The sequence below is a fragment of the Tamandua tetradactyla genome, chromosome 3, assembly GCF_023851605.1.
Source record: "Tamandua tetradactyla isolate mTamTet1 chromosome 3, mTamTet1.pri, whole genome shotgun sequence".
Lineage (NCBI taxonomy): Eukaryota > Metazoa > Chordata > Mammalia > Pilosa > Myrmecophagidae > Tamandua > Tamandua tetradactyla.
Window position 1 is genome coordinate 23,233,248 of NC_135329.1, and position 23,603 is coordinate 23,256,850.

At 35.9% G+C, this 23,603-nt stretch overlaps 1 protein-coding gene, 1 long non-coding RNA gene and 1 other non-coding gene across 7 annotated transcripts in view; 1 reads left to right on the forward strand and 2 right to left on the reverse strand.

The window, feature by feature from the left end:
- PPP3CC (protein phosphatase 3 catalytic subunit gamma) overlaps positions 1-23,603 on the forward strand; it is a 179,700-nt gene that overhangs the window by 84,983 nt on the left and 71,114 nt on the right. For all 5 annotated transcript variants that reach the window (XM_077152751.1, XM_077152753.1, XM_077152752.1 and 2 more), the window contains exons 5-8: positions 4,589-4,734; positions 8,084-8,223; positions 12,582-12,659; positions 12,746-12,840. In XM_077152751.1, the coding sequence (XP_077008866.1) occupies positions 4,589-4,734; positions 8,084-8,223; positions 12,582-12,659; positions 12,746-12,840 (459 nt within the window). The remainder of the gene's footprint in view (positions 1-4,588; positions 4,735-8,083; positions 8,224-12,581; positions 12,660-12,745; positions 12,841-23,603) is intronic.
- The window catches only part of LOC143677129 (uncharacterized), a 53,897-nt gene that overhangs the window by 983 nt on the left and 29,311 nt on the right, over positions 1-23,603 (reverse strand). Inside the window, exon 2 of the long non-coding RNA XR_013172395.1 lies at positions 3,873-3,914. This is a non-coding gene — a long non-coding RNA (uncharacterized LOC143677129). The remainder of the gene's footprint in view (positions 1-3,872; positions 3,915-23,603) is intronic.
- LOC143678524 (U6 spliceosomal RNA) lies at positions 6,504-6,608 on the reverse strand. The gene has a single exon (XR_013173319.1). It is a non-coding gene; the product is annotated as a U6 spliceosomal RNA (small nuclear RNA).

Sequence of the window (23,603 nt, forward strand, 5' to 3'; positions counted from 1 at the left end):
TTCAACATACAGCTCTAAGGTTCATTCACCTTGCTGCATGCTTCATAACTTCATTCCTTCTTGTGGCTGCTCAATAGTCTGTTGTATAGATATGCATCATAGATCCCCCTTCCTTCCTCAGTTATTGTACCCTTAGACTGCCTCCATCCATTGTGAATTAAGAACATTGTCACCATAGACACCTGTGTGCAAATGTCCATTTGTGTCCCCACACTCAGTTCCTCTAAGTACGTACTGAGCAATGGGGTTTCAGGTTCACATGGCAACCCCACCCCTAGCCTCTTGTCAGACCTCTACACTGCTCTCCAAGAGTTTACACCTTGCAGTTTCCCTATCGACAATGAATAGGTTCATCTGCTTCTCCACATTTTCTCTAGCACTTATTTCTCTCTGTTCAGTTTTAAAGTTTTATTCACACACCATACAATCCAACCTAAGTGGCTAGACATGTCTTCACCACCATAATCTATGTGAAGACATTTCCTTTTCATCCACAAAAGAATCCATAGCCCTTCTACATGTGCCCAGCCTGTTGACATTTAGTTTTGGCATAATGCCTTTGTTCTATTTAGTGGAAGCATAGTACAATGTTACTGCTGACTATTAGACCGTCGCTTGCATTTATTGTACTTTTTCCTATATACCACCTATTTTCAACACCTACAATATTGTCATTCATTTGTTCTCCCTCATGCAAAATGTATTTTTTTATTTATACATTTATCATCATCATTTTTCACTTTAGGCATTCCTAAATTATACTGTGTCAGTCTTTATCCTCTATCTTTCCTTCTGTTTCATACATGCCCCTGGCCCTTCTCCGTCTATCATATTCACTTTTATTCATTACTTATATTATTGTCCTATAATCAGGTAGTATTATGCTATCCAGTTCTAAATTTTTACAGTCAGTCCTATTGTATAGTCTGTATTCCTTCAGTACCAGTTGCCGAATGTCTACCCTATTATTGTCTCCTGATAATCTGTGTTCTTAGTTTCAATTCTCCAAATTCGCTCATTAATGTTAGTTTGTGTTAGTGAGACTATACATTATTTGTCCTTTTGTTTCTGGCTAATTTCACTCACCATTATGTCCTCAAGGTTCATCCACATTGTTATATGCGTCATGACTTTATTCTGTCTTGCAGCTGCGTAGTATTCCATCGTATGTATATACCACAGTTTGTTTAACCACTCATCCATTGATATACATTTGGGTCATTTCCATCTCTTGGCAGTCATAATTAATGCTGCTATAAACGTTGTTGTACAAATGTCCATTTGCATCCTTGCCCTCAGGTCTTCTGAATATATACCTAGTAATGGGATTGCTGGCTCATACAGCAACTCTATACTTAGCTTCCTGAAGAATCATCAAACTGCCTTCCAGAGTGGTTGTACTATTTTTCATTCCCACCAACAGTGCATAAGTGTGCCTCTTTCTCCACATCCTCTCTAGTACTTGTCGTTTTTTTTTTGTTTTTTTTTTTATAAGTGCCAAGCACTTTTCAAGGCATGTTATGTAGGTGAGTTCATTTAATCCTCATAGCAACCCTATAATGTATGTGGGTATTATTATTATTATGCTTATTTTATAGATGAGGCAACCAAGGCATAGAGAGAGTTAAGTAATTTATCAGAGGTCATATAACTGGTAAGTGACATGCTTGGATTGATATCCATACAGTCAGTTCAGAATCCATTCTCTTAACAACTGTGTGTGAAAACACTCAGCACATTTAGGATACATGGTAAGCCTTCAATATATTTCAATAATAAAGTCAATAGGTATTACTACACAAAGATTATTATTTATCATAGAAAATTTAGAAAATATAGATAAAACAAGTCAAATAAAAGTATAAATGTCATTTTCAATCTAACTCCTCAGAGAAATAAATTTTGGTATTTATTGTGTACTTAACATAAAAATGTTAATATTTTTTAGCCTATTTTAGTCACATGTTACTATAATATGAACTTCTTTTTGCTTAACTTGATTTTTGACCTCCTGTTTTAATTTACAAAATGAGTTAAGACACTATATTACGTTTTATCATTTTCCAGATTTGACATCCTATCAGAAATAGGCTAAGTAATTATTTTGCATTATTAGAGTCGAAAGAAATTTTATCAATACAAAAAGATGTTACGGAACATGCATTAATAAACAATACAAATTCCTGCGTATGGGCAAGTTTAAGACTCTTACAAAGGACTTTCTTATTGACATTGACAACATGGGAAGCTCTGGTACCCAGGATTTCCAGGAGAGAGTCATTCACTGGCCACAAAGGAAAGGTCTTTTTATTTATCTTTTTTTTTTTTTTTAATGTGGGCAGGCACCGGGAATCGAACCCAGGTCCTCGGGCATGGCAGGCAAGCACTCTTACCTGCTGAGCCACGGTGGCCCTATCTTTTTATTCTAACAAACTTTATCGCCAGTGCTGTACACACTTTTAAAAGAGCCAAAATTATAGTGTTTAAGAACAAAGCAAGATATAAGGTTGTAACTGTAAGGAGATACAAAGATGTACAAAATGTGACCCTTGTTACAAGTGGGACCTCATAATAGAGTTAACATACATTATATAATACATAATCTTAACTGCTATCCTCTGAAAAGATTCTTAAGGAGCCCACAGACTCCCTTAATGAACTCAAATCCTGATAGTCAGGTATTGGCAATGCAGAGAGAATTTTACATCTTTAGGAATGTGTAGACCTGATAAGCTCAAATGTGGTCCACTGATGTATACCTCCCTCCTAGGAATCTCTCTCTCTAAAAATTCCTCACCCCTACACTGAACTCTGGTCCAAGTCTAGACCCATTATCCTTCACTTTATTCCCCAAAGCCTTGCCAAGACCAGACTCTGATATTAAATTTTTTTTTTGTAGGCTTAGAGCTTACAAAAAAGAAATAAACATAGAAATAATTACCAACTAGATAATCTGACTCAATAGATATGGCTTTGCTCTCTTGATCCTGTAGGCTCTGTCCCATCACCAGTGGAAGAGGAAAACAAACCTATAGTTCAGTAGAGCTGCCTATTTGATTTCTGGTCTTCTCTACCAATATGCACCCCCAAGTATGGTTTGACTTTTTGAAATCAGAGACCATGGGAGAAGAAAATGTTCTCTTTGTCTTTAAACTAGATCTCATCTTCCAGGTTCCCACCTGTTATTTCATGACCTATTCTTCCTAGATAATTTATGCAGAAATGAGCTCATCCTTTTTGTGGAGACCCCCACCTCTACTCCTACTGTGATATTTCCTACTTCCGTAGCCCTAACTTGACAACTCTATCAAAATGTAATACATTATGCCTAACATTTTTATGTAAAATAAAACCAGCACACAATTGCTTAAAGATCTTAAAAATAAAAAAAAAACACTCAAACCCTCATTTGGGAATGAGTCTCCTTTCATTTTTTGGTGTTTTGAATGTGGATTGTATAACCCATATGCTCTTAAATGTACGTGTTTAGTTTGGTGTTGATTTGACTGTATGTGCATGATAATAGCAATCTTGGCTTTTTTTTTGGTCAAAGTTTTCTATTTATTTTGCTTGTCATTTTCTATGTACTTTAAAAAAGGTGCCTTTGTGAAGTTTGCTATCCTGGCAATAAACTTTTAGAGTTTTGAAAAAAAAAAAAGATCTTAAAAATAATGAGCAGATTCTTGGTATTGTACTGATGTCTCTTAAAACGTCTGTGTTCATTTATATGTCCTCAACAGTGCCAGGGATCTTTTTAGACCCAACAAAACATTCAGATTCACAAGACTTCCTGGACCATACCTGACATCCATCTACTTTTTATGTAAAAGAAAATAAGAGGTGTACGGGTGGGTCAGTGGTAGAATGCTCACCTTCCATGTGGGAGAACTGGGTTTAATTCCTGGACCATGCACCTGAAAAAAAAAAAAGAAGAAGAAGAAGAAGAAGAAGAAGAGAAGGCAACAGGAAAAGCAGAAGGCAGAAGATACTGCCAGGAAGGGCAGCATCAGGCATTCCTTTTCAGTGGAAGTGTTCTTCAGTGGACAACATACAATAGTCCAGAAGCTATTTTCTGCCTGATCCTCCTTTCTTCACCCCTTCTAACAAGTCACAACTCAGAGACAAGGAAACAATATTCACATTAGAGGTCTTAGAAGCCTCATACATTCCAAGTGCCAGTGTCTCTTGTAAAATTTTTATAGTATAGCTTCCAAGGTCCCCAAAATGGATTTGCTCAATTATGAGTCACTGTTCTCAGAGAAGCTCAGAGCTCTAGCTTCCCACCAGGTAATTTGGTAATTTTTATGTTGCCTAATAACACAACTGACATTCACCTTTATTAGGTTTCCAGGGGACCAGAGGTAAAAAGTTAATCCAAGATCACATTCATTTGCTTTTGGAGAAGGAAAGAAGGTTTTATAAACCTTTTATCTACAGCTTTTCAAAAATATCTTTACTGTGATGATTTTGTTTTCCAATCTGCCCAAAATAGCCTTGAAATAGTGTCTTCTTCTTGTGCCTTATATCCTTTTGCATATGTGATGAATTTTAGCTTTCCTTTCTTTAACTGTATTTCTTTTTTTGGTAGGTCGAATCAAATATTCTGAACAGGTATATGATGCATGTATGGATACATTTGACTGTCTTCCTCTTGCTGCCCTCTTAAACCAGCAGTTTCTTTGTGTACATGGAGGGATGTCACCTGAAATTACTTGTTTAGATGACATTAGGAAAGTAAGTAATCTTTCATTATTCTCATGTAGTAAATTTTTAAAGTTTTGTTTTTTATTGTAGCCAACTAATATATTTTTATTGCTCAAAACTTTCAAAATAGATAGTCAAAAATTAAAAAAATGGAAATAACCCAGTGATCCCATCATTGCGAGACAACTACTGTTAATGTTTGAGACATAGCATCCAGAAATTTTATCATTTATAAATGAAATTTGTGCTTTTACTAACTAGAAACATAACATTCTTTGAGTATAGACTTGAAACTTTAAATTGTCAGAAATCGAAAGGAAAGAAACCAGGGTTCTAATCCCAGTCTTGATTTAAATTCATTGAAACCTTAGCCAAATCATTTATCCTCTTAGTCACATTTTCTTTATGAAATGAGGAAATTGGAATGGATGGTCTGAGCACTCTTCAAGCTCTGCAATTCCTTGACTTTAGCATTTTAGATGATATACTTGACTCAGTCAATGATTATTATTTCTAAGATTCTGTATTTTCTTGATGTAATATAATTGATGCTCAGTCTTTTTCACTTTTATTGTTCTACATTATCTTTTCTCCTAAACCTTTATATAATCTTTCCTCTCTCATATGGTTATTAAAACTAAAGATTTTTCTATTTATAAAACTGTTTTCTCTGGATTAAAGTTGCTCTCCCTAAGGTAAAAGGGTGTTCCTACATGTACTCCCTTTTCTGCTGCCTTATTGTCTATTTTTTAAATAAAGCTTTTTACTTGAAATAATTTAAAACTCAAAGAACAGTTGCAAAAATAATACAAACTCCGTTCAGAGAAATCCACTACCGCCACCCACCCCCAGATAACCAGATTCACCAATTTTAACACTTTGCCACCTTTGCTATATCATTCTATGTATCCACCATCCATCCATCCTTCCATCCATCTGTACAGTCTATCCATCTTTCTATCTTCTGACCATTTTGAGAGCAGGTTACGCACATCATTTTTCTTGAATGTCTTATACTTCCATGTACATTTCTTATGAACAAAGATACTTATGTAATCACCCTTTGTAACGTTATCAAGCTCAAGAAATTTAACAATGATATCAAGTTTATATTCTGTATTCCACTGTATTCCAATTTTTTATGTCCTAGTAATGTCCTTTTGAGCCTTTTCTCCTTTATTCTTAGATCTTATATAGGGCCATGTATTGCATTGATTTTCATTATCTCTTTAGTTTCTTTCTTTTTTTTTTTAAATTGTAGAAACACAGATACAACATCAATCTTCCCATTCCAAACCCTCCCAAGCATACCATTAAGTGGGTTAATCATATTCACAGTATCCTTCCCACCATCCATTACTAGAACTTTCTCTTCACCCCAAACAGAAACCCTGCATTCATTTTGCATTAACTCCGCCCCACCTCTGGTAATCTGTACTCTGCTTTCTGTTTCTGAGTTTGTATATTCTCTGATATTTTCTTTGTGGTTACCATGGGGCTGAAATTGAACATCCTAAATCTGTTAACAACCATATTTTCTTTGATACCAACTTAAGTTCAATAGCATACATAACCTATGTTCCTATACCCCTCCATCCCTCCACTTACGTACATTATGAGTCCGAAACCTTTGATTTATCATTAATTTTTTTTTATTTATCCTTTTAGACTCTGTAGGGAGAAAAATGGAATTACAAATAAAAAATGCAATAGTACTGGCATTTTTATTTACCCATGTCATTGTCTTTACCAGAAATCTTTATTTCTTATGTGGCTTCAGTACGTTTTCTAATGTCCTTAAAAATATGAAAAACTTCACAAATTTCATGTCATCCTTGCACAGAGACCATGCTAATTTCTGTGTATCATTCTAGTTTTCATGTGTGTGCTGCTGAAGCAAGCACTGCCTTGTCTTTTAAATTACGAATGTTTTCTTTTCACATAGTAAGTCTTGAATTTGACAATTTTGAACCAACTGTATAACTAAAAGCTTTCCTATCACTTAGTAGAAGTCCTGTTCTTGACACTCAATTATTCTAATTACTTGTTTTATCTTGTTTTGTAAATACTTTTAACTGAAGAAGTGGGGACTAAAACCTTAAGGTAATAACCTTATGCTGAAACATCTCTATTAGATCAAATAGAAATAATGAAAGTTCTTTACAAAATAAGACTAGCATTCTTTAAAGAATGAAGCATTTTAAAGAACGAAGAAATCTCAATTGGAATGAGATAAAACAATGAACAGAACCCTTGGAAGACTTTCCTGCCTGTGATAATGTTGGCTCAATTTTAGGCAATTGACATGAATCTAGTGGTTGAGCTGGAACCTGTCATCATGGGATTGAGAAAAGCCTTCTTGACCACAAGAGGGAAGAGAGAAATGAGACAAAATAAAGTTTCAGTGGTCAGAGATTTCAAACAGAGTCTACTGGTTATCCTGGAGGTTATTCTTATACAATATATTGAATCCCTTTTTAGTTTAGGGTGTATTGATTCCTGGCTAGTGGGAAGTACCTGAAACTGTTAAACTATTCCAGTACCTTGATTTTTCAAGATGATTGTATAACCATATAACTTTTACAGTGTGAATGTTTCATTGTGAGAACTTTGTGGCTGATGCTCCCTTTATTCAGGGTATGGACAGATGAGTAAAAAAAAAATAAGGGCAAAAAATAAATAAATAATGGGAGGATAAAGCGTAAAAAATTGGGTAGATTGCCGTACTAGTGGTCAGTGAGAGGGAGGGGTAAGGTGTATGGGATGTATAAGTTTTTTTCTTTTGTCTTTTTATATCTTTTTTTTGAGTGAAGCAAATGTTCTAAAAATGATCATGGTGATGTATACACAACTATGTGATGATATCGTAAGCCACTGATTGTATACTTTGGATGGACTGTATGGTGCATGAAGGTATCTCAATAAAAATATTTAAAAAGGGTGCATGGGTGGTTCAGTGGTAGAATGCTTGTCTTCCATGCGGGAGACCTGGGTTTGATTCCTGGACCATGCACCACTCCCCACCCCCCACCCTACCCCCAAAATATATATATATAATATTTAGGCAATTGAAATTAACTTCATATAGTCTTTCTAATTTATTGTGTATATCTGTAGTGGTGTCTTCAGATTCAAATTAAATGACTATTGCTTTTAAGATGAGGATGTAAATTAGGTCTTTTCCCATGTTATGGTTAGATGACAAAGGATATTTATAAAAATTTGTTACAGAAAAATAATAAGAAATTTCTTTCTCTTGAGGAAAGGTGTTTACTGCCTTCTCTCTGTATATATTCTTGTGACTTGAAAGGATTTGATCCATACCAGTTTCCAAGAGCCCTATTGCTTTCACGACTGTTTTCTTTTGTGTGTCTTCTAGTTAGACAGGTTTAAAGAACCTCCAGCCTTTGGGCCAGTTTGTGACCTACTTTGGTCTGATCCCTCAGAGGATTATGGCAGTGAAAAAACTTTGGAACACTATACCCACAACACTGTTCGAGGGTGCTCTTATTTTTACAGGTAAGCTAAGCCTCAAAGTTAAAAGACTAGGTAAGGCAACAGAAATAGATTTCATCAGATTATTTTAAAGTGTTTTATATCTTGAATATATGTACTGTAAGGATTTCTGTTTCATTTCTTACTAATAAAAGTCAGTTCTTTTGTTTGTTTACTTTTTAAAGATTATATTAGTATTAGGCCCTAATAAGAGTAATACACTGAACATGATTGGACATTTTTCATTGATTCAAGATTGTTGTTTGACTCTACAGGGGGCCTAGAGTATTTATTTCCAAACATCATGTATAGACTTTTTCAAAAAATAAAGGTTTCTTGACTGTTCCCCAAAGGTTCTGATTCAGTAGGTCTAGGACAGGGGAATCCCATTTGGTTTTTTTAAAGCTCTCCAGATTTTAGAACCACTGGTATAGGCTAAGATATAAAAGGATATTGAACTTAAAATGAACTAAGTCCAGAAATATGTGTATATCTACTATATCTCAAAAAAGGAGAAGAAAAGGTTTGTGTGGGTGTGTGTTTGTCATTGCATGAAATTAAGAATATATCTAAAATAGTGGGCCACGGTGGCTCAGCAGGCAAGAATGCTTGCCTGCCATGCCAGAGGACCTGGGTTCGATTCCCAGTGCCTGCCCATGTAAAATAAATAAATAAATAAATAAATAAGAATATATCAAAAATAGAAACATTGATTACTCTTGTGGCTGGAAGATAGGGGTAGGAGGGAGACATTTCATTGTATATCTTTTTGTATCATTCAGTTTTATACCATATAAATGTATTATCTAGTTTAAAAGTTAATTTTTTTCTAATGAGTATAATGAGAAAGATTAAAATATTAAAACAAACAAACAAAAAAATTAAAATAGTATAAACTAGATAAGTTAACTCAGGTTAATTATGTTTTCTCTAGTTCTTCCTAGAAGGTGTTTGCCATTTGGAAAAATATTAATACTCAAAGAATATTTCAGGATTATATGCAAATATGCCTCTCAGTAGAATTTGGTTGGGTATAATATTTGCATCTACTCCTGAAATAGTCCTCCTAATATCATGTCTTGATGTTGATATTATCTGTGAAGCTGTGAGTAGATTCTTATTTTTCTAACAATTTGAACATTTGATAGTTGAAGAAAATTGCATGTTCAGTTTTTAGTACTTACTCTACATACAGATACAGACACATATACATACTACTAGGTTACTTTTTTTTTTTACATCAAGATACCACAAAAACATTTGGTATCATATTATTACTATGAGTTAAGACAAAAAAATTGAAAGGTAGGACCAAATTTATCTAGGAGGGCAGGGTGTCCCGAATAGCTAAAAGTATCCTGAGAAAGAAAAATGAAGTCGGAGGTCTCACACTACCTGACTTTAAGGTGTATTATGAAGCTACAGTGGTCAAAACAGCATGGTACTGGCATAAAGATAGATATATTGACCAGTGGAATCGAATAGAGTGTTCAGATATAGACTCTCTTATCTATGGACAATTGATCTTTGATAAAACAGTCAAGCCATCTCACCTGGGTCAGAACAGTCTCTTCAATAAATGGTGCCTGGAGAACTGGATATCCACATGCAAAAGAATGAAAGAGGATCCATATCTCACACCCTATACAAAAATTAACTCAAAATGGATCAAAGATCTAAACATTAGATCTATGACCATAATACTGTTAGAAGAAAATATAGAGAAATAGCTTATAAATCTTTTAATAAGAGACAGTTTCCTAGACCTTAACACCCAAAGCATGAGCATTGAAGGAAAAAATAAGTAAGTGGGAACTCCTCAAAATTAAACACTTTTGTGCATCAAAGAACTTCATCAAGAAAGTAAAAAAACAGCCTACACAATGGGAGACAATATTTGGAAATGATATATCAGATAAAGGTCTAGTATCCAGAATATATAAAGAGGTTGTTCAACTCAACAGCAGAAAGACAGACAACCTAATTACAAAATGGGCAAAAGACTTGAACAGACATTTCTTAGAAGAGGAAATACAAATGGCCAAAAGGCACAGGAAAAGACGCTCAACTTCCCTGGCTATTAGGGAAATGCAAATCAAAACCACAATGAGATATCATCTCTCACCCACCAGAATGACCATTATCAATGAAACAGAAAACAACAAGTGCTGGAGAGGATGTAGAGAAAGAGGCACACTTATCCAGTGTTGGTGGGAATGTCAAATGGTACAACCACTTTGGAAGGCAGTTTGGCAGTTCCTCAGAAAGCTAAGTATAGAATTGCCATGTGACCCGACAATACCATTGCTCGATATCTACTCAGAGGACATGAGGGCAAAGACACAAATGGACATTGCACACCAATGTTTATAGCAGCATTGTTTACAATTGCAAAGAGATGGAAACAGCCAAAATGTCCATCAACAGATGAGTGGCTAAACAGCTGTGGTGTATACATACGATGGAATATTATGCAGCTGTAAGACAGAATAAAGTTATGAAGTATGTAACAACATGGATGGACCTTAAGGACATTATGCTGAATGAGATTAGCCAGAAACAAAAGGGCAAATACTGTACGGTCTCACTGATATGAACTAACAGTAATGCATGAACTTGGTAATTTCAGTTAAGAACAAAGGTCATCAGGAGATAGAAATAGTGTAGATATTGGGTAATTGGAACTGAAGGGATACAGATTGTGCAACGGTACTGAGTGTAAAAATTCAGGAGTGGATAGCACAATACTACCTAACTGTAATACAATAATGTTAGAACACTGAATAAAGCTGAATGTAAGAATGATAGAGGAAGGAGGTTTGGGGGCAAAAATGAAATCAGAAGGAAAGATATTCGATAAAGACTGAGATGGTATAATCTAGGAAAGCCTAGAGTGTATAAGGGTAATGACTAAATGTATAAATTTAAAAATGTTTTGCATGAGGAAGAACAAAGGAATGTCAATAATGCAGGGTGTTAAAAATAGATGGTAATATTTTAAAACTTTAACTTGTGTGATACAGCAAAAAATGTTTATCTGGTACAAAATTTATATTTTGACTAGTGCATTTCCTAATATAACTTATGTGGACAGCTTAATTAAACACCATAAGTACATGGAACCTTGAGTAGGGCATGAGCTTTTGAAGGTTTGTCCAGAGTGATGCCTTGATAAATCCCAGAAGGATTTGAACAGTGAATAAAAATGTATTTGCAAAGTCCCGCTGGGGGAATGTTGAGAAAGGGGAAAAATTCAACTTCCCCAGGTTGAATTCTTGATATTCTCACAAGCAGTGAAGACAACCAAAGCAATAGGCTAAGCCCCCAGTCTTGGAGTTTGTTTGTATGAAACTTAACCCCGCAAAGCTTAGACTAAGCCTACTTAAAATTAGGCCTAAGAGTCAGCCCCAAGGGAACCTCTTTTGTTGCTCAGATGTGGCCTCTCTCTCTCAGCCAACACGACAAGCAAACTCACTGCCCTCCCCCTGTCTACGTGGGACATGACTCCCAGGGGTGTGAACCTTCCTGGCAACGTGGGACAGAAATCCTACAGTGAGCTGGGACTCAGCACCAAGGGATTGAGAAAACCTTTTTGACTGAAAGGGGAAAGAGAGAAATGAGATAAAATAAACTGTTGATGGCTGAGAGATTCCAGAGTTGAGAGGTTATCCTGAGGTTATTCTTATGCATTAAATAGATATCACCTTTTTAGTTAAGGCATAACAGAGAGACTGTAGGGAACTGCCTGAAAATGTAGAGCTGTGTTCCATAGCCATGTTTCTTGAAGATGATTGTATAATGATATAGCTTTCGCATTGTGACTGTGTGATTGTGAAAACCTTGTGTGAGATGCTTCTTTTACCTACCTTATGGACAGTTGAGTAAAGCATATGGATTAAAAATAAATAAATAATGGGAACAAATGTTAAAATAAATTTAGTAGATTGAAATGCTGTGATCAATGAAAGGGAGGGGTAAGGAGTATGGTGTGTATGAATTTTTTTCTGTTTTCTTTTTATTTTTCTGAATTGATGCAAATGTTCTAAGAAATGATCATAATGATTAATATACAACTATGTGATAAAAAGAATGTTCATATTGTATGTTGATTAGTTTTATTAATAAAAATTTTTTAGAAATTAAAAGGTAGGGAACCCTGCTTCTGTTCTAGAGTTGTCTGTTGTCTGTATGATTGATCTGGAATGAGTTATATTAGTGAAATGGAAAAGAGAATAATGATTACTAAGTTATTAGTAGAAATTCAATGGTTTGTAAACTATTACTCTTAAAATCAACTCATGTCATCTTGACTTTCCTTCTTCCTTCTATTCAAAAACAGCTGTTTTGATTCTGGATTTATATTTCCTAATATTCTTTTTCAGTTACCCTGCAGTTTGTGAATTTTTGCAGAACAATAATTTGTTATCAATAATCAGAGCCCATGAAGCCCAAGATGCTGGGTAAGATATATTAATACTTTACCAAATATCACTGCAGCATTTTTGCCTTTAATATCAAGACAGACAAGCTGTCATCTCTCTTCCAGGTATCGAATGTACAGGAAGAGCCAAACAACAGGCTTTCCATCACTCATTACAATTTTCTCTGCCCCAAATTACCTAGATGTCTATAACAATAAAGGTAAAAGAGTCCAGCGATATTTGAGTTTGTGAGTAAATGTGAGCTATAGTTTAAACATATAAATTTGTGTATGTATATATTATTCATATATATAAATTTTAGATAAGAAAAAATATTTTAGTTGAAACAAAGGCCAAGAAATCTAAAATTTAGGCTACTGCTTGGTCTTCCATCTCTTAAGGATTATTGACCTCTTTCTGAGTATAAATAATAATCACAGTAAGTCTTGTTAGTACTACTGAATCAAGTATAAGAAGAGTAAATTGCTTCAGGTTCAAGTTGGATCCCAATCAGCATAAATTATTGGTTTTGATGAATTTAATTTGTTTATAACAGTACCTCACTATAACGTTACCATTTGGTTTTTTAATGTTTTGAAATACTAAGCTGTTAGGGTTCTTCTTGAGGAATGGTAGAGGTAGAGTGAATACTGTACAAATCAGAAAAATCTTCATTTTAGTCCAAGTTGTGCCAGAAACAATTTGACTTTGGGTAATCCACATAATCTTTCTAAACCTCTTTTTCCCCTATGAATAAAAAGAGGATTGGATATGCATATGACCTTTGATCCTGAAATTCTTCTTCTAAGATTTTATTCTACTTAAGTCCTTTTTTTAGTTTAAAATTTGTATGGCTCAAAGTTCATTAGTTTTGTATCAGGGCAATAATCCTACTACAAACTTCATGCATCTGTATTTTGTTGTTTAAAAAGTGTGACTATAAAATAATAATACTTGTAAACAACCATGCCAGGAAGTATATATCCAAATGAGTATTGTCCCTTTCAAAGTGGTTACCTTGGGAGGCTACATGCTATTCCAACAATACTGCCGTGGCTCAAAACATTTTTGGAACTCCTCTTTTGGCATTGCCTCCAGAATCTGCGACACATTCTTTTGACTATCCTCAGTGATGGCAAATCTTCGTCCTTTGAGGGTGGATTTGATTTTTGAAACAGCCAAAAGTTATTCGGAGTGAAGACAGATGAAAAAGGTGAGTAGTCAAGCTAGATGATACTATTTAGGTCACAAACAAGGTATGATTATAATGTAATGAGACTGATTTTTCTCATGTTGCTTATAAACTGGCTCTGGAGGCCATTTCAAAAGAAGAGTTCCAAAAACATTTTCAGTAGTGGCAGCATCGTTGGATTAAATCAGTGAGGCAGCAAGGTGTGTTGAAAAGAGCACTAAGCTAGGAATCAGAATTCCTAGTCTCCTCCTACTTTATTTTTAAATGTGTAAGACTTTTAACAAGATACTTAACTTCTCTGAGCCTCAGTTTATCTTTAAGTTATCTGTCATAAAATGTTGTTGAAAAAAAGTTGGAATAATGAAAATGAAGTGTTATTTGTCAAAACATAATCTTCTATAATATTATAACATTTTACTGTAATTGTGCTTGATGTGATTACATCAAAGGACTACACTCACCTGATATATAAGGTCTGGTATGTTTGTTGGTGGTAGTTGTTTACCTTATAAAGTCTCATTACTTTATAGTCACGCTTTGTATATGCAGTTGAGGAGAGAAATTCAAAAGAGATTTACAGTATATTTTATAATTACTGTACTTAAAAGTGAACCATGGAATAGTATATCTCATTTAAATCTGATTTGGATCAGTCACTTCAGTATGTCCTTCAGTGACTCATCATCCATTTTTAGAAAGTTTTTTTTCTTTTATGACTTCTTAGATTTTTGCTTTTTAAAGATTTTTCTTATTGTGTTAAAATCTATATTACATTAAATTTACCATTTAACCATGTTTTTTTTTCAGTGGCATTAAGTACATTCACAGTGTTGTGTAATCATTACCACTGTCTATTTCCAGAGCATTTCATCATCCCAAACAGAAATTCTGTACCCACTAAACAATTTCTTCCCCAGTCCCTGGTACCATTGTTCTATTTTCTGTCTCTATGAATTTGCCTAGTCCAGATACCTAGTATAAGCAGAATCATACAACAGTTGTCCTTTTATGTCTGGCTTATTTCACTCAGCATAGGGTTCATTCATGTTGAAGCACATATCAGAACTTCATTCCTTTCTATGGCTAAATAATAGTCCATTTATATATGTACCACATTTTGTTTATCTGTTGGTAGACACTTGCATTGTTTCCTTCTTTTGGCTATTGTGAATAATGCTGCTATGAACATTGGTGTTTAAGTATCTGTTTGACTGTTTTCAGTTGTATGAGACATGTACTTAGGAGTGGAAATGCAAGGTCATGTGGTAATTCTGTATTTAACTTTTTAAGGAATTGCCAAGTTGTTTTCCACAGTGGCTATACCAATTTACCTTCCCATCAGCAATGCACAACGATTCCAATTTCTCCACATCCTTCTCAACACTTACTTTCTGTTTTGTTTTTGTGTGTGTGTGTGTGTGTGTGTGTGTGTGTTTTGTTTGTTTTTGTTTTTGTAATAATCATCCTTGTGAATATGAAGTGGTATCTCATTGCGGTATTGATTTCTGAACTGTGAGTTCTTTAATAGCTAATGATATTAAGACTCTTTTCATGTGCTTATTGTCAACTTGTTGATCTCCTTTGTATAAATGTTTTTTCAGGTCTTTTGCCCATTTTTAAACTTAGTTTCTTTGTCTTTGTTGTTGAGTTGCAGAAATTCTTTATATATTCTGGATATTAAACCTTTGTCACATCTTTGTCATATATTTCCATATATTTTCTCCTATTTATAGGTTGTCTTTTCACTTTCTTAATAATTTCCTTTGCTGCACAAAAGGTTTTAATTTTGATTAAGTCCCCTTTATCTTTTTTTAATTTTGTTGCCTGTGCTTTGGTGTCATACTTAAGAATCCATTGTCAAATGCAGGGTCTTGAAGATTTATTCCCATGTTTCCTACTAAGAGTTTTATGACTTTTGCTCTTATATTACGTCATTGACTCATTTTGAGTTAATGTTTAAATATGTTAAGAGGTAGGGGTCCAAATTAATTCTTTTCCATATGGATATTCAGTTGTTCCAGCACCATTTGTTGAAGAAACTATCCTTTGTCCATTGAATAACTTGGAACTCTTGTAAAAGATCCATTTGCCATGGATGTGTAAGTTTATTTCCGGACTCACAATTCCATTCCATTGATTTATATATCTGTCCTTATGCCAGTACCACACTGTTTTGATTACAGTAACTTAGTAGTAAGTTTAAAACCAGAAAGTGTGATTTTTGATGTCTGATAATCTATCTTTGTTCTCATCTTTCAAGATTGTTTTGGTTATTCAGGGTCCCCTGTAATTCTGTGTGAATGTGAGGATTGGCTTTTCTGTATCTGCAATGAAAGAGTGCTGGGATTTGCTAGGGATTGTACGATTTGTAGATCACTTTGGGTAGTATTGACTTCTTAACAATAGTAAGTCTTCCAGTCCATGAGCATGGAATGTCTTTTATTTAGGCCTTCTTTATTTTCCTTTAGCAGTGTTTTCTAGTGTTCACTGTATAAATTTTTCACCTCTATGGTTAAATTTATTTCAAGGTATGTTATTCTTTTAGATGCTCTTGCAAGTGAAAATGTTTCTTTAATTTCTTTTTGGAATTTATCATTGCTTGTACATAAAAGCAATGATTTTTTTCTATTTTCTGGGAGGCACCCTCAAAGTTCAGGGGCCTTGGGGAGGAAGGGAAGTTCAATCAAAATTAGAGGAACAAGCATTTTGTCCCTGATAACCAGTGTGAACACGTGCTTCAGCTGATCATTTATGAGATTAAGAATGGGAACGAGGGGCCTCTGCAAGTCTTAGCTGGGCTCAGGGGAAGCCATGATTTTGGAGCGGTGATAAGTGAACTGCATTACAAGGTGTCTGTAACCACCGACAGATGATCTGGGAAAACTAGGTGGGACCATGTGTACTTACCAATGCTGGCAGTTCTCTGGTGCTGCAGCCCACTCTGCCTGCTCACCCTGGAGGATGTCTATATTCAGGGTAGAAGGAAATGCTACATCTTGCTTAGAGGCCCCAGATGCTATGCATGTGCCCATTTACCACTGAGGCTGTGCAAGAGCAGCAGAGAGGCCCAGAGCCACTGGGCCCTGAGCACGTGCTTCTCTGCCTCTCTGGGTAGCAGTAACCCCATCTCCTGATAATTGAATCAGTGACTGTGGTAGTTAGGTTCAGATGTCAACTTGGCCAGGTGAATGTGCCTAGTTCTGTTGCTGTGGACATGAGCCAATGGTACATGAACCTCGTCTGTTGCTCATTACATCTGCGGTCGGCTAGGAGGTGTGCCTACTGTAATGAATGGTGTTTGATTTAATTGGCTGGTGCTTAAATGAGAGAGCTCAACATAGCACAGCCCAAGCAGCTCAGCATACCTCATCTCAGCACTTGCAGCTCAGCCCAGGCCTTTGGAGATGAAGAATGAAATCATCCCAGGAAAAGCTGTTGGAACCCAGAAGCCTGGAGAGAAGGCCAGCAGAGATTACCCTGTGCCTTCCCATGTAAGAAAGAACCTCAGTTGAAAGTTAGCTGCCTTTCCTCTGAAGAACTAACGAAATAAATTCCCTTTTATTAAAAGCCAATCCATCTCTGGTGTGTTGCATTCCAGCCACTAGCAAACTAGAACAGTGACCCCACAAGAAGTTCTGGGAGTAGAATGACAGAGTACCTTGTTTTGAAAAACCCTGACAGAACAGTAAACAGTCATAGGCAAGCAACTACGAACAGGCAGAGAATGGCATGCAGTTGAGCCTAGAAAGAAGGGCCCACTCTGGGCAAGAGGTACATTTGTGCAGCTTTTCCATGGGCACCTGCTGGCCTCACGGCACAGGCTTGGTGGCCTGGGGTTGTGAGAGGGCAGAATTTGGGGCTGCCAAATTGGCTAGAAATTAGGAGGGAAATCCAGGAAAGTAAAGAGCACTGTAGGATGGGAGTATCACAAAATATGTGGCATGAACTCCCCTCAAATCTTTAGTTGACCCCTGAACAGCTCTTGTGTGGTAGAAATGCCAGGGAGCCTGACAAAAAGCGCAGCTGAGGCTGGAATTCCTGAGCTGATTTCTCAGATGCTGCCCTTTGTTGCTTTGTTGGTATGATGGTTTGGAGCTGTGTGCACCACAGAAAAACATGTTCTTAAGCTTATTCCATTCCTGTGGTGTGAACCCATTGTAGGACCTATCAGTGAGACTGCTTTAGTTAGGGTGTGACTCACCTTAATCAGGATGAGTCTTAATCCCATTACTGGAGTCCTTTTAAGAGAATCAATTTTGGATAAAGAGGGAGGAAGCTACAGACCGAAGAATCTGAAGCAATGGAACTTGGAAGAGAAGGGAGAGACCAGCATATGCTTCCATGTGCCTTGCCATGTGGAGAAGAACCGAGGATCACCAGCAGCTAGTCTTCAGGAAGAAAACTTCACCTTCATGATGCCTTGATTTGGACATTTTTCTGGTTTCAAAATGTATGTGAAGAAATTTCCTTTGTTCAAGCCAAACCATTCCATGGTATGTGCTTTAAGTAGCCTGGGAAGTTAAAACAGTAGGGAAGACAGAGTTTGGAGTTGGAGTCTGCCAAGGTATTTCCTATTACTCAATTCAACATGTCTGAGTTTCAACATCAACAACAAAATTATGAGATGTGCCAAAGGAAAGAGACAGGACAGTCCTCAGAACTAGACTCAGATATTATACAGATGTTAGGTTTATCAGGCAAGGAATTTTAAATAACTATGATAAATACGTTAAGGGCTTTGATAAGAAAAAGATTTGACATGTAGGAATGGTTGGGTGATGTAAGCAGAGAGAAACTCTAAAAAAGAATCAAAGGGAAACGTTAGAAATAAAAAACACTGACAGAAATGAAGAATATATTGAGTGGGACCGTTAATAGACTCAACATGGCTAAAGAAAAAATCATTGTGCTCGAAGATAGGTGAATAGAAACTTCTTGAACTGAAGTGAAGAGGGAAAATATGAGAAAAAACAGAACAGAGCATCCAAGAATTGTGGTACAAAATTAAAATGTATAACACATGTGTAATTGGAATGTGAGAAGAAAGAGAAAATGGGGAAGAAACGTGAAGAAATAATGGCCAAAAGTTTCCCCAATTAATGACACAAACCCACAACCAGGAAGCTCAGAGAGCATGAAGCAGGATAAATACAACCAAGAAACAAAAATCAAAAGTACAAAACCACTATTGGATAAAACATGGAACTGTATAACACAGCGAACTCTGTGGTAGACAATGGCTGTCTTCAGTAAACAAAAAAATGTTCTTTCATGAACTAGAATAAATGTATAGCACTGTTACAAGGAATTAATAATAGAGGGATATATGGGAAAATAAGCACCTTTTGCAAACTATGGACTATAGTTAACAGTCATATTTCAATATTTTTCATCAACATTAACAAATGTACCACACCTGTGTAGGGGCCAGTAATAGGGTGGGGAAGGGGTATGGAAAATTTTGTTTTGTTTTTATTTTGGAGTAATGATAATGTTCTAAAATTGACTGTGGTGATGAATGTACAACTATGTGATAATACTGTGAGACATTTATTGTATACTTTGGATAGATTGTATGGAATGTGAAGATATCTTTGAAGTTAAAACTTCAAAAAGAAATAAACTAAACAATGATATTTGCCCATTTACCATGTATTCTCCCACTTTGCTGAATTCATTTATTAGTCCTAGTAGTTTCCTATCAGTTCTTTGGGATTTTCTCCATATAGGTCATATCATCTGCAAATATAGATAATTTTATGTTTTCCTTTCCAATTTGGATGCCCTTTGTTTTTTTTCTTGCCTGTTTGCTCTGGATAGAACATCCAATACATTGTTGAATAGCAGTGGTGAAATAATAATGAAAGCGGGTGTTCTTTTCTTGTTCTTGATCTTAGCTGTGGCTTTTGTCATAAATGCCCTTTATCATGTTGGAGAAGTTCCCTTCTATTCCTAGTTTCCTCAGTGTTCATACAATCATGGAAGGGTGTTGGATTTTGTCAGTCGCCTTTTCTGCATCATTTGAGAGGATTATATGCTTTTTTTTCCCCTTCATTCTGTTAATATAGTATAGTACATTGGATCAATTTTTGTATGTTGTACAACCCTTTCATTCCTGGGAGAAATCCCACTTGGTCATGGTGTATAGTTCTTTCAACCTACTGTTGGATTCTGTATACCAGTTCTTTGTTCAGGATTTTTATATCTGCATTCATAAGAAATATTAGTCTATAATTTTCTTTTCTTGTGCTTTCTTTTTCTAGCTTTTGTATAAGAGTCATGTCCATCTCATAAAATGAGTTAGGAATTAGTCCTTCCTCTTCTCTTTTTTTAAATAGAATTTAAGAAGGATTGGAATTAAGTCTTCTTTGAACATTTGATGAATTCACCATCTGGTTCTGACCTTTTGTTTTTCTTGAGAGTTTTTTCCTTACTAATTCATTCTCTTTGCTTTTTTTTTAGGTCTGTTGAGATTTTCTATATGCTCTTGAGTCTGTTTAGGTAATGTGTGTTTGTTGGAATTTGTCCATTTCCTCTAGGTTATCCAATATGTTGGCATATAGTTGTTCATAGTATTTTCTTAAGATTGGTAATAATGACCCTACTTTCTTTTCTGATTTTAGTTATTTGAGTCTTCTCTTTTTTACTCTTTATCCATCTAGCTAAAGGTTTGTCAATTTTCTTGATTTTTTCAAAGAACCAACTTTTGGTTTTATTGATTCTCTGTTCTCTATTTCATTATCTCTGCTATACTCTATTATTTCCTTTCTTCTGTTAACTTTGGGTTTTGTTTGTTCTTCTATTTCTAGTTCTTCTAGGTATGAGCTTAGGTTATTAAAGGAGATCTTTCTTCTTTTTTAATGTAAGACTTTACAGCTATAGATTTCCCTCTCAGCATTATCTTCATTTCATTTTATGCATTTTGATGTATTGCTTTTTTGCTTTCATTCATCTCTAAGTATTCTAATTTCCTTTCTGGTTTCTTCTTTGACGTATTGGTTGTTTAAGAGTTTGTTGTTTAATTTCCAAATATTTGTGAATATTCCTGTTTTCCTTCTGTTACTGGTTTCTGGCTTCATTCCACTGTGGTCAGAAAAGATACTTTCTATGATTTCAGTCTTTTAAAATTTATGAAGACTTGATTTGTGACCTGATCTATGGTCCGTCCTGGAAAATGATCCATGTGCCTTTGAAAATAATATGTATTCTGTTGCTATTGGGTGGATTGTTCTATATATGGCTGTTAGGTCTAAATGATCTATAATGTTGCCCTCTATTTCCTTACTGATCTTTTCTGTAGATATGCTATCAGTTATTGAAAGAGGTCAATGGAAGTGTGCAACTGTTATTTTAGGTGTGTTTCTCCCTTTTAATTTTGTCAATGTTTTTTTTTTTTGAGCCACCTGCAGCAGTATATAGTTGCCTGTCAGCAGCTAATTTTGTCAATGTTTGCTTCATATATTTTGAGACTTCTTTTTTAGGTACATATGTGTATGTTTAAAATCATCTTATCTTCTTGAGAGGGCTGGGTGCAGGAGTGGGCAGGAGATAGAGGAGGGAGCAGAGGTGGGTGCCCAGGGCGGGGAAGGGGGGTGGGGGGGCAGCCAGCGGTTGTGTCTGCATGCGGTGCAGGGGAGAGGGAGGACCCAGAGGGCAGACTGTTAGGGACGCGTGTGCATGAAACTGGGGGTGCAGGGGGGTGGGTGTTGGGGTGTCTTGAGGTTTTGCTCCCTTCTGGCCTTTTATTAATATGTAGTGTCTTTCTTTGTCTCTTTTACCAGTTTTTGACTTAAGTATTTTGTCTGATATTAGTTTAGCCACCCCTGCTCTTTTTTGATTACTATTTTTTTCCATCATTTCACTTTCAGTCTGTTTGTGTCTTCTGATTTAAAGTGAGTCTCCTGTAAACAGCATATGCTTAGGTCATCTATTTTATTCATTCTGCGAGTCTCTGCCTTTTTGACTGAAGAGTTTAACCCATTCTCATTTATAATTTTATGTCTTGCTTTGTTGTAACTTTTATTAATATATAATGCCACCTGTATGAAACCAGAAGAAAAGATAGAGGATAAAGACTAAGATAGTATAATTTAGGAATGCGTGCAGTGTACAATAATGGTGATTAAATATACAAATTAAAAAATGTTTTTGCATGAGGAAGAACAAAGGAATGTCGGTATTGCAGGGTGTTGAAAATAGATGGTAAATGGGAAAAAGTACGGTTAATGCAAGCTAGGGTCTATAGTTAACTGTAACATTGTAATATGATTCCAATGAATGTAACAAAGGCATTATGTCAAAACTAAATGTCAACATGCTGGGGGATTGGGAAAGAGGTATAGATTCTTTGTGGAAAAAAAGGAAATGTCTTCAGATAGAGTATATGGTGGTGAGGACATGTCTATACACTTAGGCTGGATTCTATGGTGTGTGAATAAAACTGTTTAAAAATGAATAGAGAGAAGCAAGTCCTAGGGAAAATGTGGAGAAAAAGATGTACCTATTCACTGTAGGTAGGGAAATGAGAGGTGCAGCCCCTTGGAGGGCAGTGTGGTGGTTCTGCAGGAGGCTAGGGGTGGGGTTCCGCAGGAGGCTAGGGGTGGGGTTGCCTGAAACCTCATTGCTCAGTATATACCTCGAGGAACTGAGTATAGAGACAGGAATGGACATTTGCACACTGGTATCTATGGTTCACCGAGTGTTTATAATCCACAGTGTTTATAATTCACAATGGATGGAGGCAGCCTAAGGGTATAATGACCGAAGAAGGTAGAGGGATCTATGGTGTATACATACAACAGACTACTGAACAGCCACAAGAAGAAATGAAGTTGTGAGGCATGCAACTAGGTGAAAGAATCTTAAGAGCTGTATGTTGAATGAAATGTCAGAAACAAAAAGACAAATATTATCATGCCTCACTCATATGGACTAACTATAATACAAAAACTCGGTGAACTGAAGTTGAGAGCATGGATTATCAGGTTGGGGCCTATTATAAAGGGTCCTAGGTTGTAAGCTCTTATAGCAGTCACATATATTCAGGAGTTAATTGTTATTTCTAAATTCTGAGATATGGAGCTATTTGTTAAAAACCTGATCATTCCCAGAAACTTTAGGTATTTATGTGACACCTGAGATTCAGAATTAGAGCTCTGAAGCTATGAAAGTCAGCAGTACCCCATATAGGAACTGTTTTAAAAGTTGAAAAAGGGATCTGACTTTGAGTGGAGATATGAATGAGGCTGAACTCCATAGGACTAAGGTAAATCAGAATACAGGGTAAAGGATGATATCACCCATATTTAAAAACTCCAACTTTTATGTTAGACCAAGGGAGAGATGTTTATTTGGTGCAAAATTTATATTTTGGGTAGTGTGCTTCGTAATTTAACTTGTATGGTCAGATTAATTGAACACCTTAAGTACATGGAATCTTGAATAGAGCATGAGATTTTGTTGGTTTGTCCAGTTTAGTGTGATGCCCTGACAAATCCCACAGTGATTTGGACAGTGAATAAGGAAGTATTTACAAATTCCTCTTGGGGGAATGGGGAGAAAGGGGGAAATAGTCAACTTCCGCATTTGGAGAATTTCTAATATTCTTTCAAGCACTGGAGAAAAAACGAATCAATGGGCCGAGCCCTTGATCTTGGCGTTTGCCCCTATGAAATTTATCCCTGCAAAGGATAGGCTAAGCCTACTTAAAATTAGGTGTAAGAGTCACCCCCAGAGACACGACTCCCAGGGCTGTGGATCTTCCTGGCAACGTGGGACAGAAATTCCAGAAT